We start from the raw sequence: 16,119 nt of genomic DNA, 5'->3' as shown, positions 1-16,119 counted from the left end.
ATTTCTTCCTTTACCTTGCTCCCACTACATTCCTCTCTCACTCCTTAATTTAATTATTATTAAAAAAAGATATTATCCCTTCATATTCAACTCACATCTTTGTCCTTTGTCTAAATATACTCCTTCAGTCATAATAATGAGAATATTCTAATGAGTTACAAGTATCATCTTCCCATGTAGGAATGTAAACAGATAACTTTATTGAGACCCTTATGAAGTCTCACTTTCTTGATTATCTTCTGGTTTTCAGTCTTATCTTTGAAAATCAAATTTTCCATTTATCTCCAGTCTTTTCATCATGAATGTTTGAAAAGCCTCTATTTCTTTCAATGACTACTTTTTCCTTTGAAAAATTATACTCAATTTTGCTGGGTAGGTGATTTTTAATTGTAATCCTAGCTCCACTGCTCTCATATTCTAAGCCTTCTGGTCCTTTAATGTAGAAGCTGCTAAATCTTGTATTTTCCTAACTATAGTTCCACTATGCTTGAATTGTTTCTTTCTAGATGCTTGGAATATTTTCTCCTTGACCTGGGAGTTCTGGAATTTGGCTATAATATTCCTGGGAGTTTTCATTTTGGGATCTCTTTCAGGAAGTGATTGGTGGATTCTTTCAAATTTCTATTTTGCCCTCTGGTTTTAGAATATCAGGACAATTTTCCTTGGTCATTTTTTTGAAAGGTGAAGTCCAGGCTCTTTTTTTGATAATAACTTTCAGGTAGACCAATAATTTCTAAATGACTTCTCCTAGATCTACTGTCCAGATGAGTTGTTTTTCCAACAAGATATTTCAACTTTTGTTTTCCTTGTTTTGTTTTATTGTATCTTAAGTTCTCATAAAGTCATTAGCTTCCATTTGCTCAATTCTAATTTTTAAGGAATTATTTTCCTCAGTGAGCTCCTTTTCCAATAGGCCAATTTTACTTTCTGAGGTGTTCTTTTCCTCAGTAGCTTTCTGTATTTCCTTTTGCTCCATTCTCAATTCTTTTTCTAATTTTTCCTCTCTCTTTCTTGTTTGACTTTCAAAATCCCTTTTTAGCTCTTCCATGGTCTGAGCCCAATTTTTATTTTTCTTGGAGGCTTTGGATGTAGGGGCTTTAACTTTGTTATCAAGTGCAGGTGTGTGTATTTTGATCTTCCTTGTCACCATAGTAACTCTCAAAAGTCAGAAACCTTTTCTGTTGTCTGCCTATTTTTCTAGCCTATTACTCTGCTCTTTACTTTTTGTTAGAGTAAGGCTCTGTTTCTAGGGTGGAGGGTGCCCTGTCCCAAGTTTCAAGAGTTTTGTGCAGCTGTTTTCAGAGATCCTTCTAGAAATCTGAGCTTTGCTGATGTGGGTGAGGGCTGTTCCTTGGTTCCATAGACATTTTCTGCTGAATTTTCAAGTCCTCTTTAGAGTTTCTGGGCTGAAAGGTTTGGAAGTCCTAAGGTTTGCCATGGCCACGGCCACGCTGATGTGGCCTGCACCAGGACTACCCCTTGGACTCCCATCCTGGTCAGGGAGTCAGATTTTTTTCTGCTGATCTTCTAAATTGCCTTCAGCTGGAAAATGTTCTATTCTGTCCTTTTGGGTGTTCTGATGTTCTAAAATCTGTTTAGAGTCATTATTTAAAGGAATTTGGAGCAGTTTGGGTGAGAAGTTGGGTGAGTTCCTGCCTTTACTTTACCATCTTGACTCTGCCTCTTCAATAAGCATTTATTAAAGTAGTGTTTTATACTTTTATACTTTATATGCCATAGTACTTAATGGTAAGCAATTAAGTCAGCAAATGAAAAATACAAGGTATACTTAACAGCAAAAATTAGTCTGGATCCAAACATAGCTTGACAGGTTAGGATATAGGATGAAATTGGTAGAATGAAACTTAATAGGGATAAATGCGAAGTCTTACAATAGAATCCAAAAATCTTTTTCATGAGTGCAAGATGAAGGAAACGTGTAGATAACAATTCATGAGAAAAAGACCTGAGAATTTTAGCAGAAGAAAGTTAGCAGCATGATACAGCAATGAAAAAAAAAAAAAAAGCAAAAAGAGTAGTAGGTTGCATCAAGGACAAGCACAAGATCCAGAATTGAGGAGATCAGAGCCATTGTATTTTGTGTTGGTTCCAGGGATGTGATTTTAGGAAAGATATATTTAATAAACCTGGGATTAATGGTAAAAACTTAAATCATGCCTTAAAGACTTTGCTGTAGGACTTAAGGATGTTTAACCTAGAGAAGAGAAGAATGAAGGGGAAATGATGACTATGAATTTTTAAAGAGTCGTCACCTGCAAAAGAATTAGCCTTCTCTTTGGCCCCAAAGGAATTACAAATCCACTTTTATTTTTCACAAAGGATAGAAGCTGCAAAGAGGCAAAATGAGGCTTAATGCAAGGATAAATTGTCTTACAATTAGAACAATTCCAAAAGAATATACTACATTGGAAAGTGGTGAGTTTCCTCTCATTTTGTAAGGTTTCAAACTCATATTGGACAATTATTTCCCAGGCTTCTGAAGTCTTTTCAAACAAGCAGTCTCTGTGACTAAGTGGTAGAAATGCATACTAAAGGTTTCCAGACTTTAAAGGAGGGACAGAGATCATTATGGGTTAGTATAGCCATGGGTAGTTACAAAAGTCAGAAAAACTAGAAATAAGTAGAATAATGACAGTCAGCAAAGCTGAGGGAGAGCATTTCAACCAGAGACAACATATTATGAGCAAAGGAAAATAGGTGGGGAAGTCATGTAACGTGTTTCAGATACAATAACCACAAATTTTCATGGTGAAAGTTTCAGATACAATAACCACAAATTTTCATGGTGATTTTCCTCATAGCTATGAGGAAATCAAAGTAGATAAAACTTGAAAGTAGGTCTGGATCACATTATAAAGGTCTATGAAGATCTGGATAAAGATTCAGATTTTCTTTCAAAGAGCAGTTTGTTTTCCAAATTAGATTGTGAAGGGACAGGGGAGGAGGGAAGGGAAGAATTGTGTTGAGCTATGATTCAGGAAGATCTCTTTTCTCATAAGAACTGACCTAAGACAGCCACTGAGGTTTCTTCCAACTCTGAAATTCTTGTGAAGGGAGATGAAAGGCACTTTTTTTTCCCCCTGAAAGCCTTCGTGAAGGAAGAGGAGGAAAGGGGTGATTGCATGGTAGAGTAAATAAAGCAAAAGATAGGAAAAAGTCTTTTGTCTCTGGTTACAATAGGGAGAAAAGTAAGCAGTTGGAAGATGATGCAATGGTGAAATCATCTATAATTATTCAAGTATATTTTTGGGACAAGAGAATAGGACAGATGAGGTGAATCCAAGTCAAACAGAAAGCTTTCGATGAATTTGAGAGACTACTGAAATTTAGGCTGAGACACCTGGAAACAGAAGTGTAAACTGACTGTTATGGGAGAGAGGGTAACACAGGACATTTCTAAAGCCTTTCCTCTAGCACAAGAAACTTTGATGGCTCTCCTCTTAGACATTTATAGGCCTCCTAAAACAATGGAAATCCAATGCTAAAAGTTTGGTGACTTACTTTAGTCTGCTCACTTTCTTCTATTCTGTATTCCATAGGATATTAATATCCTCTCACCAATATTAATATGATCAATTACTGTGTTTCAAGCCTCAAAGTATTACATGGTCAAAAGTTTGTGGAATTCTGTTTTAGGCAACAGAGCCTAAATTGAAAGTACATTCAAATTACTTTGTCAAGTGATCAAAAGCAAAATTGTTGTAACATTTTATGTGCAGAAAGAGTCTTCTAGATTGTTATTGGTCATTCCCTTCAGTCCTTTGTAACTCCACTTGAAGTTTTTTTGGCCAAGATTACTGTACTGGTTTGCCATTCTTCTCCACTTCATTTTGTAGATAAGGAACTGAGGCAAGCAAGGTTAAGTGACTTGTCCAGTGTCACACAGCTAGTAAGTGTTTGAGCCCAAGTCTAGTCTTTTATACAAGGGAGATCCTATCCTAAAGGTTCAGGGAAAGGTATGGTGAGGAGCAAGATGTTATCGCTGCTCCCAGATTTGTGATTCACAATCTCTGCCTCCTCAACTAACTACCATGTTTGCAGAGAAGAAGGGAGAGGAAGAGTCTGACTCATTCCATTGCTGTGTTGGGCCAGCTCTCATTAAGAGGAAGCCTAACCTTCATAATCTTGGGCAGAAGTCCAAAGGGGCCAAAGTTTCATGATCTCAATTATATTTTTTTCTTAATATTTTCATTTTTCTAACTACATATATAGTTTTCAACATTTTTCGTAAGACTCTATATTTCAAATTGCTACCCCTCCCCCTCTTACCTGTAAAAACTTTTCAATTTAATGCAATCAAAATTATCCATTTTGCCTTTCACAATATTTTTTAATTTTTGTTTGGTCACAAATTCCTTCCTTTTCCACAGATCTGACAGGTAGTCCTATCCCTTGCTCTATTAATTTGCTTATAGCATCACCCTTTATGTAAAAATCATGAACCCATTTCAATCTTAGTTTGATATAAGGTGTTAGATGTTAGTCAATGTCTAACTTCTGCCACATATTTTCCAATTTTCCCAGCAATTTTTGTCAAATAGTGAGTTCTTATCCCAGAAACTGGAGAGTCTCTGGGTTTATCAAACACTATATTACTACAGTCACTGATGACTATATCTTGTGAATCTAATCTATTGCACTGATTCACCATCAAATGATTTTGATGACTGTCGCTTTATGATATTTAGGAGCAAAACCCACCTTCCTCTGTATTTTTCCCCCCACTGATTCCCTTGAAATTCTTGACCTTTGTTCTTCCAGATGATGAGGGAGAAGGAAAGGGAGGAGGAGGGAGAGGGGGTGAAGGGAAGAGGAAAAAAAGGGGAGGGAGAGACATGGAAGGGGACACAGAATAAAGCTTCCCACCCCTTGCTTGTTGTTCATTTGGACCTACCTAGTTGAAGGCCAAGCATTGTAGTAAGATTTTAGTCCTCATTTTGTGTTTGATCTGTTGCTGATGGTTCTAAATTTTGAAATTGTTTTTCTTTTGGTCAGAATCTGTGATTTCGTTGCTGTAAAAAAAAATCCCAATGAGGAAACTCCCTCAATTAATGAGGGTCAGCATTTGGCTCTGCAATGTTTAAGTCCAATGTCTAAGAGCTGAACTGAAATGATCTGCTCTGGTCCTGAAGCCCACATGTGTCGGGGGGGGGGGGAGGGGGGCTGACAACAATTTGGGCTCTTTCTGTTGTGGGCAGACTTCTATCCATTGCGTAATGTGGCCTTATGATTTCACAATTAAAGATTTTTTTATTCTGTGGAACTCCTACTGAGGCAATTTATAAGCAAAAAGTTACTTTCAACTTGGGAGGGAAATCACAAGGGGATTTTAATTAGCCTCAAGATGCCATCATGCTTTTACACAGTTGTTTGTGCCAGGTGGAAAAAAGGACAGGCAGGACTGCTGAGAGAGCAAAGCAGCAGCAGCAGTATAATGGAAAGCAGGATTTGAAGTTAAGGGATCTCAGAAACTCAGATCTGCTCTTCCTACAACCTCTGACCTCACAGAAATCTTTGATCCTCTGGATCTTAGTTTCTTAAATTATAAAATACTGGGATTATTAAACTGATAATATGGAGATCTTTTCCAGCACTCAAGCTATGAAATAAAGAGATCCTCTGTGAGAGCAACAAAGACTAGGACTAGAAATCACAGTAGTGACACTACAACACCAACTCCTAATGAAGTTATAGAGGTAGGGAGTCTTACACAAGTCCTTTACAACTCTTTAATTAATTTAAATTAATTCAACACAGAATGTGAGCCAAGGCTTTTACTCTTTGCACATACTTTTTTTGTACTTCCTGGTTTTCATATCGTCTCTTAGCAGACTGGGAGCTCCTTGGAGAGCAAGAACTGTCTTTTAGCCTGTCTCTGTAATTCCTTGACCATACAGGGCTTGGCTACGGTCCAGTGAAGAAACCTTATCCAAGGTCACAAAGGCAAAAGTGTAAAAGTCAGAATTCAAAGTCAATTCCTGTGATACCAAGGTCAGTGTTCTTTCCATTGCCTCACCTCCTTGCCAATATGATCTAGACCAAAGCTTCTTAAACTGTGAGTCATGACACCATATGGGGTCATGTAAGTACATGTGTGTTTATGGGGGGGGTTATGAATTTATGATTTATCAGTAAATCTTTGGTTCATAAACCTATTTTTATATACCCATATATCTGGGGTCATGTGAAAACTTCTTGGGTGAAAAGGAGTTTCGAGAAGAAAAAGTTTTAAAAGAATCTAGATTCATATTTTAGAGGCTTTAAAAACCTTTAGTATTAAAGAGAAGAGGCATCTTTTTCTCAGATGCCACAATATTATGTCATTACCAGTAGCTGTATCTCTGCAATTAAATAATAATTAAAATGGATTCAATCTCAGGGGGAAAATGAGGGGAAGGAAACTTGAAAGGATTCCAATGAGATTTTAGCTGTAGCTTCTGCATAGTAAAAGAGTAAAGAGTACCATGATTCAAAATTCCCTTTAATTTTAAGAAAGTAAAAGCTGAAGATTTCTAGATTTTACTAGACTATAATCAAATATGTCACAGGTCTACATGCCATTTGCTTGCCTTGCCAGTGACAGAAATCTTCCTTTCCTCAGAGATTCCCTTAGACAATATATCACTATGTCAGAAGCTGCTGGAAGCCAAAAGGAATTTCTGTGAACAGAAACTGGACTCCTACCCTACTAAAGACCAGTGGCTTATAATAAATTAACCACTTAGTGGCTAGTATTATTATCAATAGTTCATGATAACTAGATAGCTGAGCTTCTGGATGTATTTTTTGTACTGCGCCACAGTGCATACTCTGTTCCTAAAAGTTTCAACTTAAATGTTTTCATTTGTTTTTCCTAGACAGGAGGGTGGTATAACTGGTCGATCCTTAAAATACATGGTGAAATCAATAAATATGTAATTACTACATGCAAGGCATGGGAGACAAAGAAAAAGCTGGTCAAGGAGTCTTTGGTCTAGACTGTTTTAATGTAGCAGTATGTTTTTTGGTCCACAACTGTGAGATGGCATGGCAGAGTGGAGAGAAGATGGTCTTGGAGTTGGGCTGGATTCAAATCTTCACTCTAACACTTCCTGGCTAGGCAACTGCAGACAAAATCAGACAATGCTTTAAACCACTAAGTGTTTGCAGGATGCATCAGTGATGGGAGTGTCTATGCTGAAAACTCCACACTGATGACATGGCTAGACATGGCAGTGCATGTCTACTCCTTGCTTCGAGAAGAGGCTGAACCTGGTGAATCGCTTGAGGACAGAAGTCCTGAGCTGCAGTAAAGCTCAAGTTGATGAGGTATCTGCTCTAGGTCTGGGTAAACCAGTGTAGGTTGGAAAAATAAAACAAACAGGTTAAAACTTGTCTAATGATCAGTATTGGCCATGCCCTGGTAAGGAGAAAAGAGAGACTCTCTCTCTCTCTCTCTGTCTCTTTTTCTCACACACACATACACATACACACAATAATAATAACATTTTAAAAATTAAAATTAAACTTTATTTATTTTTAATGTGTAACTATTTCCCCAACTGTAATGGACCAGCATGGCATGATTCATTACAGGTCCTGTGAAACCGTGTCAGCTATTATGCTGATTAGAGTTCCTAAGTCTTTCAAAATTGTTTACCTTTACAATGTCATTGTGTAAACTGGTCTCCTTGTTCCCTCACTACACTATGCATTAGTTTATCTATAACTTCACAGGTTTCTCTGAAACCACCCTTTCACCGTTTCCTAAAGTACAATAATATTTTCTTTGTTCATATATAGTTCACATACTATAACAATATTTATTTGTTCATATATTTCTTAAATGATGGGCACTTCTTTCAGTTTTCAATTCTGTGCCAATGAAAAATGGTATAAATATTTTTGTGTATCTTTTGTTTAGGATTCATATCTTTTAACACGCCCTCCATTCTTATTCTCTCCTTTTCTTTTTTAATGAACAACATTTCTATCATGGTGCATATATGTGTGTGTGTGTTCTCTCTTTTAATCAGCTCAGATGCATGCGATTCAAGGGTTATTCCACAGTTCTTGCTTGCAAAAACTTCTACTTAAATACCTGATTATGTGAGATAATTTCCTGTAATCTCCTTTCCGTTACTAGTATATTTCTCTTTTTCTACCTTTTCATCCTTCTTTTAAAATTATAAAATTTATAATTTAAAATTATAAAAATTCTTTAATTTCATTGAAAGTTGATTTTTTTTCCTCTTGAAGGATTAAACTTAGTTTTGCTGGGTAAGTTATTCTTTGTTCTAAATCTATATCCTTTACTTCTGAAATATCACAATCCAAGTACTACTCTTGTTAAAGCAGTGGCTGCTAAAGTACTGTGACTTCATGGTACTTGAATTCTTTCTTTCTGGCTGCTTGCAATACTTTTTTATTTGACATGGAAATTCTGGATTCTGGCTATAATTTTCTATAAATGAAGCAAGCTTCATACTGTAGTCTCTTTCAGGATGTAGTTGGCAGATTCTTTATTTTTCCTCTTCATCCTTTAGTCTTTCATAACTTTTTGAAAAATGATTTCTAAAGGCAGCTAGGTGATACAATAAGTAAAGCACCAGCCCTGAAGTCAAGAGGACCCGAGTTGAAATCTGGCCTCAGACACTTAACATTTCCTAGCTGTGTGACCCTAGGCAAGTCACTTAACCCCAAATCCTTATCCAAAAAAAAAAAAAAAAAAAAGAAAAAGAAAAATGGTGTCTAGAGGCTCTTGTATAGGGTCATGGCTTCCAGATATTCCAATGATCCTTAAATCTCTTCTTGATCTGTTTTTCAGGTCAGCTGCTTTTGCTATCAATACCTTATACAGTGGTATCTTGTCACTTCTCTGCTTTGAATTCAGTATTTGATGGATTTTGAGGAGGAAAAAAAATGTTTCAGCACACTTGCTTGTCACTCATCACACTTGGTTATTGTATTAACCGAGTAATAGGGAGGTTGGGCCAGATGTACTTTTCAGTCTCTGCCACCAATATTATAGCCCTCAGCAAAGGGTAGCTCTTCTCTAGCAAAGGTGGTGGTGCCCAGGACTGTCAGGCTGGAGCTCATGATGCTGAGTTTGTGCACACTGGCAGGCAGGTCATAGGGCAGTACCTGCAGGACAATGTGGTTGCTGTGTATAGTTTCTTGCATCCCAAAACAGTAGTCCTGGAAAGGACACAGAGTGGCTGGTATAATCTGCAGGAGAAGCAGCAGGAGCAATGGTGGGAGGCCAGGCAGAGGCTGCAGCACCAGTGAAGGACCCAGGATTCCTGATAGCCCTGAGATCCAGGTGGCAGCCAGGGTCCAATGGTGGCTAAGAGTACAAGACCACAGCTTCCATCTCCATATCCAATGCACTCCCCACAATCCTCCCCAAAACTTGGATGATGTGGTTTGAAAGAAGAGTAAAATGCTTGGTTCTTCTCAAAAAGTGAATTGGATCAAGAAGGGAAGAGCTTGGCTGGGCTGGGTTAACTTGTTTCTCTGTAGCTAGAAATCCCAACTGACCTTTTGAGGGTCTAGGTGAGAAGGATGGTTAGGCTATGGCCTGGAGGTAAGTACTCTTTATGGGAAGAATTCATTTGATACTTGTCTTTTCGCCATCCAGTAAGCTTTCTGGAACTAATTAATGATGAGTACTGAGATACCAGTATATTTTTTCCCTACATTTTCAAGTTTTTGTTTGAATATTTCTTTACTTCCCTTTCTGGTACATTGTTTTCATTTCTTTTTATAAAAATGTTTTAAACTTTTTTTTTTAATACTTGGTTATCTTCCAGGAATTCTGGTTGACTTTGTGTCCAAAGCGCATTTTTGTTTAAGGATTTGCTTGTATGTTTTGGAGTCATTCTCTTCTGATTTTGTGTTTTTAGTGTTCCATTACTGTAATAGCTTCTTATGATAGGATGTGTTTTTTGTTTGCTCATTATTTCACCCTTTCTGATTTCAGACTTTGTTAACGAAATAATCTGTGTTCTTCTGTAAATACCAATCTGGTCCTATTCCTGTTCTTTGTTGTTTGTTTTTGGAGGGGAAGGCTTATAATGAATTTAGTATAGTGGATAGAACACTGGGCCTGGAGTAATGAAGAAGAATTCAAATTTGGCCTCAATCACTTACGAGTTGTTTGCCTCTATTTGCCTCAGTTTCTTCAAATGTAAAATTGGGATAATAACAGCATCTGCCTCAAAAGAGTTGCTGCTCAAAGGGGATAATATTGGTAAAAGATTTAGCATAATACCTGGGATCTAATAGGCTATATACAAATGCTTGTTTCCTTCTCCTTGTAGTTAAGCATATAAAGAAATATTTCTTACATTAACCTTATTTACATCACTCTATTCCTCAGATTGAGCTAATGCAATGTGTATTAGAAAGTGGATTTACTTTTTAATGGAAGATCTATTCTTAGGTCAAAAATTTATTTAGGACCCTGGAATTAGGAATAACACCAGAAAGGGATGTTTCACTTAATCTGGGAAGACTCAGCAAAAGGTTGAGAAGATTCTTGTCATAATAAAAGGTGACAGTGAAGTGAGCAGGAGAATGCTATACACAGTAACATCAATATTATACAACAAAGAACTGTGAATGACTTAGTCATTCTCAGTAATACAATGATCCAAGACAATCTCAAACGATTTATAATGAAGCACGCTGTTTTTCACTTTCTCTTTCCTTAATTCAAGTCTTCCTGTACAAAATGAATTAATATTTATATGACTACACATGTATAAACTATATTGCTTGTTTATCATCTCAGGAAATAGGGAGGTAAGGGAAGAGAAAGAATTTAGGATTCAAAACTTTAAAAAAAAGTTTTAAAAAATTTTAAACATGCAATTGGGGAAAAATATGTATGTTCATAATACATGAATCTATAAATAATAAAAGTGACTATGTCTTCTATCATCATGTGATCCTTATAACAATCTGGTGAAACTCTGGGTAATGTTTTGGAAAGTTCATCTCAGATGTCCTAGGAATTGATATTAAAAGTATCAAGCAGTTTAGCAGGGACCTCGTCAATGTTTTATTAATTTATTTCCTCAAATGGAATATAAGTGACATTAGGACCCAATCTTATGTTTCTTTCATATCCTATAGAGTTCTTATTAGCACTGGGTATAGCAAGCCCTTTTAAAATAATTTCTTAATGCTAAAACAGTCACTACTTTATTTCTTGGCTCAACCTAAGCAGAATAGATCTGCCTACAATAAATGGTACTGGTTTGAGAGAGTAACAGAGGAATGAATAATACAACAAAACCAAAGTGCATTTTTGGTTTGAATAAAAGTGAAAATGAAAAAACCTAGTTCATGTTTTCTGCAATTTGGAAAAATCACTGCATATTTTCTTTCCTTATAAAAGGATCACCCAAAATTCCTCTAAACACATAATGCAATGTGGTAGATTAGAGAGAACAGTAGCATGCTATTAAGAAACGTCTTACAGATTGTAAGAGATTACTCTTAATGCTAGAAAAGTTAATATTATAATTAAGCCACAGTGAAAATAACTTTTTCTATGAACATAAACAACATTTGCCATCTGAGCTACTTAGGAAGTAGTATATTTGCAAAACAGAGCAAGCTTGGTATATAACATGTATTTCCACAGGGTCTATATATATATAGAAAATGTTTCCATATAGTCATTAATAGCTTTAGTTTCTCTTCCCTTTTAAAAATTAAAAACATATCTCCCAGAGGTCACAGTAAAGCCATGGCAGGTCTTTGTCAAAGAACTGGCATTCTGTTTCTATACAAGATAATGAATGGAGACAACTACTATTCAAGAATTTAATACTAGGGTGGGAAGAAATAAAATAGCTATTCCCACAGCTTGGTAAATTTTGCTAAATCATCATTCTAAGAGTTTTTGTTTTCCCCATGGCTAAGATGTAGAGATAGTAGCTAAGAGGCACAAAGGCTAGAACAAGCTCTTCTAGCTTTTCAGAAAAGAAAAAGGCTCTTCAGTGTGGCAATCTTTTTCTCCAGAGAGCCATGGAATCTGCCATTTTTCAGTTTTCAAACTAGTGGGCCAAACTGGATCTTACCTATCCTTATAAAGACTGGGAAGATTTTCTTAAAGACTTGGCTCAAGGGAAATGTCTCTTTGTCAAAAGATGTTTACCATTAAGAATGTTCTGCACAAGATCCAAATGGCAAAGGAATTTCCTAAGAATGGTAAGATTCTCCAGAAGTTCCAACTAGCACATGATACCACATTGAATGTGGGAAGACCTAGAACATCAGTCAGCAAATTCCAGTCTGTGGACTGTTGCTGGGACTTGTTTTTGTTTGTTTGTTTTTTAGCCCCAAGGCAAGAATGATTTTGACTTCTGTAAACAGTTTTGTTTAAAGATGGTAAAGCAATACAACAGGTGATAAGGTGGCCGGCTATTTGCTGATGCTAGCTCTAGAATACAACAAAGCTTCCTCAATGAGATTATTCCCAATGCTTGATATACAGACGTTCTAAAACATGGAGCTGTCAATCCAGTCCATTGAATTAATGTATCAGTAAAATACACATCTGGATCAAGCATTTGAAAAGTAGCTGGTTCCAGAATGGAAAAAGAAAGTGGACTGCCTGGCACTTAAGAAACTGTTTAGTCTTTGCTGGTCCCCCTGCTTCTTAAGACAAAACAAATAAGAAAACAAAGCCTCACTATTTTAAAATCCCAATGTTCTTCAGATGATTAAAATGTGATTTCAAATCCTGAGAAACCACAACATCTGAAGTTTTTCAATGGAAAGATGCAAGTAGGGAGCAACAACTGTGCCTTTTTCTAATGGGACTTATATGCAAAAAAAGTATTGGAAGAGATATCACCACTGAAATATGTATAATGTCAGTCACAGATGGAATGAAATATGGTTGGAATGCTGCACCAGTTCACATATGTATCTAGAAAAGACCTAGGAGAAGCCTCCTTTGTAGACTATAAAGGGACACTGATAAAAACTCTAAAGGAAGAAGTGGGAACTGGAATTTAGACTGATGGAAAGAATATCTACATGCATAAGAGAGATCTCAAATTTAAACCTACATGAGGTAAAACTTCTTATAATCAGAGTAGCCCCAAAATAGAATGGATTGCCTCAGGAGCTAGTGGGTTCTCCTTGGCTAGAGATCTTCTATCAAAGGCTGGGTACGGTGATAAGGGAGATTTGGTTTTTAGGTACTAGCTGACCTCTGAGATTCTCTTATTTCTAAGGAGTTTATTTCCTTTTATCATTTATTTAGCAACGAATTGACAAGTACTTATTAAGTATCTAGACTGTGCTAGGTAGTTGGAGTTTTCTAGTCCTAGGGGTACCAAAAGTAGTAGCTGTATTGCATTCTGATCAAGATAGGACCCTAGCTTAGCAGTGGTCACCCTACCCAGCACTGATCAGACATTTTCTGTTCCTTCTCAGAATGGTGTTTTGTATGTAATGGACTTTAATGAACTGTATTACATGTAATTAGTTCTCATTTTATGTACATACTCCATTCCTCCAACTGGACTATAAGCTGCTTTAGAACAAGAACTATTTTTTTATAAATCTCTCCTGATGATCTGATCCTTCTACCCCGTAAAGTAACTAATTATAGCAGGTAATTAGGGACAGACCTGTGATTTCATTGATAGAGGAAATTCTAAGATGGGCTAACTGTCTCTCTCAATACAAGCTGGGACCCTCTCTGCAGCTTATAGCCTCAGAGAATCTCCTATCAAGCAAACCAAAATCTATGTACAACAACTGTAAAAACCATCCTCAGCTTGCAATCAGGACAAAGCCAGTTTAAGGTGCTGTTTAGAGTTAGGATTTGTGACCCTTGGTCTAGGGCCCTTCAAGTGGTGCTGTGACCTGTCCTGAGTCACGCAGCAGGTATGTATCAGAGAAAGGCCTTACATCCATCCAGCCTTCCTAGTTCCAAGGCCAGTTCTTTATCTAGGTCATCATGTTGCTGCCCATAACAAGTGCTCACCAAACAGGCATCTCTAAGGCTCTGTCCATGGCCTCCTCTTCTCTCTTTATATTTTTTCCGAGGTGACTCCATCACTCTGATAAGTCAAATCCTCCCTAGGCGAGGATTCCCAAGTCTCTATGCCCCATGACATCAATCCCACATCTCTTCCTATGGGATGTCTTTAGCCAGAAGTACTCTCAGCATCTCCAACTCAGTACGCCTTCTTGCTCTTCCCATGAGTCCACGTGTCCCTAGTTATATAACTGCCACTGTTATGAAGCCCTCCTGATTTCTTGTTCAGATTACTGAAAGATCAGCTTCCTAATGAGCCTCTCTCCCACACTTCATGTAGCTGCCAAGAAGACAATGTTGCTGAGGTGCCTGTGTATACCCATGTCATTCCTTTGTTCAAAGCCATTCCATTAGGACTCACCAGTCTAAACACAAACTCCTCAGCCTAATGTCAAGCTCTTCTGTCATCCAGTTTTAATCTACCTTTTCTTCCTTATTTTCCACTATTCCCTTTCACATACTTTATCCAATTGGACTTGTAGTTCCCCCCAAACTTATTCTTTCTTCAGTCTCTATACATTCAAAAGTCATTCTCTATAATCAAAATGCATTCACACCTCATCTTTGATGGCTGAAATTCTCTTCTTTCAAAGACTTACCCATGTACTTTTTAAAAATGAAGTCTTTCCTGATCCAGACCTCCCTTCTCATAAAAATCCTCAATAAAAATGTTTTCTTTTGCTCCAGCATAATATAGCATTAATAGCCAGCATTTACAGAGCACTTTTAGATTTACAAAGCATTTTAGATGTGCTATTTCATGTGATCCTCACAACCACCCATATATTGGGGAGTTATCATTATCCCCATCTTATAGAACAAGAAGCTGTACACATAGAGACCAAGTGACTTGCCCCTGAATCACAGAAGATCTTTATTCATTACCACAGTTAACTACCTATTAAAGAGGGAAAAATCCTTTTTAATTTTTTCCTTCTGCCTAGGATAGTGCTTTGTACATATAGCATGTGTCTTATAACATTTTTAGCTGATAGAAACATTACTGAATCATCAAAATACACAAGACACACTATCACACTGACAAATTACTCAAGTCATGTTACAAATCTTGTCCTTTTTTTTTTTTTTTTTTTTTAGCTCAATGAAAGCTTTGCTGACAAATTTTACTTTCTGTCCTTGGAATTACCAAGATTTAAATTCAAAATAACTAAGTGGGATCATATAATCACAGAGTTGGAGCTAGAACAGACCTTGGAGACACTTGTATTTTTATAAGGATATAAGGCTTAAGAGTCACTTACATTAAATGGACCAAACTATGTTTATTACCTATGCTGCAGAGGTTCAATACTATGTACACTATGAAAGGGCCTGTAAGCTTTGAAGGCTGGAGACATAAAGGCTTCCCTCTTAAAAACAAGACCAAGTTAGTACTTACTGGATCTGTAAGCATAGCCCGGAAGTGAGAAGCCAGAGCCAGGAAAGCAAGACTGTTGAATATTACTCCATTGATTGTACTATAAATATAGTTTCTTGATGGAATCAGCATGACAAAGAGGACCACAAAATCAGCGTACACGACCAGGAGCCAGGTGATGACAGCACATGCAATACCACAGCCATCTCGGATAAACCACATGGTTCCCAGAGAACCCGGGCGAGGAGGAGGGATACACTTCTCTGGGTGGAGGTATTCAGGTTTCCTCTCAATATCTCTGAAGCGGTGGACCGGAGAAAACATTATAGGCTTTTATGTCCATACTTGCATCTGAAAGAGAATAAAGAGAACGTAAACCTAAGCTCTAGTCTTGGTTCACCAACTACCTAGTGGACATTTCAAACTGGATGTCCTAGAAGATTCTCAAATTCAACTCTTCCAAAATAGAACTCTACCCTATAAAGTAACTAATCTTTCCTCCCAAACCCAACCTTCTGATCATTCCTATTTTTGTCCAGGGCTCTTCCATCCTTTCAGTCAAGGTGGGTAATATTGACATCATTTCAAACTTCTCACTATATATATGTCCTCACGCCACCATATATAAGCAATTGCATGTACCTCACAATATGTCCCACATACATCCTTTTCT

At 37.1% G+C, this 16,119-nt stretch overlaps 1 protein-coding gene across 2 annotated transcripts in view; it reads right to left on the bottom strand.

Moving 5' to 3' along the window:
- Nucleotides 1-16,119, bottom strand: part of ZDHHC3 (zinc finger DHHC-type palmitoyltransferase 3) — a 75,247-nt gene that overhangs the window by 30,775 nt on the left and 28,353 nt on the right. For both annotated transcript variants that reach the window (XM_051961885.1, XM_051961884.1), the window contains exon 2: nucleotides 15,468-15,797. In XM_051961885.1, the coding sequence (XP_051817845.1) occupies nucleotides 15,468-15,770 (303 nt within the window). In that variant the 5' untranslated portion in view covers nucleotides 15,771-15,797. The remainder of the gene's footprint in view (nucleotides 1-15,467; nucleotides 15,798-16,119) is intronic.

Source organism: Antechinus flavipes, chromosome 5 (genome assembly GCF_016432865.1).
Source record: "Antechinus flavipes isolate AdamAnt ecotype Samford, QLD, Australia chromosome 5, AdamAnt_v2, whole genome shotgun sequence".
In the NCBI taxonomy this organism is placed as follows: domain Eukaryota; kingdom Metazoa; phylum Chordata; class Mammalia; order Dasyuromorphia; family Dasyuridae; genus Antechinus; species Antechinus flavipes.
The sequence above is the reverse complement of the archived record's forward strand: the minus strand, read 5'-3'. Positions and strand labels throughout refer to the sequence as shown.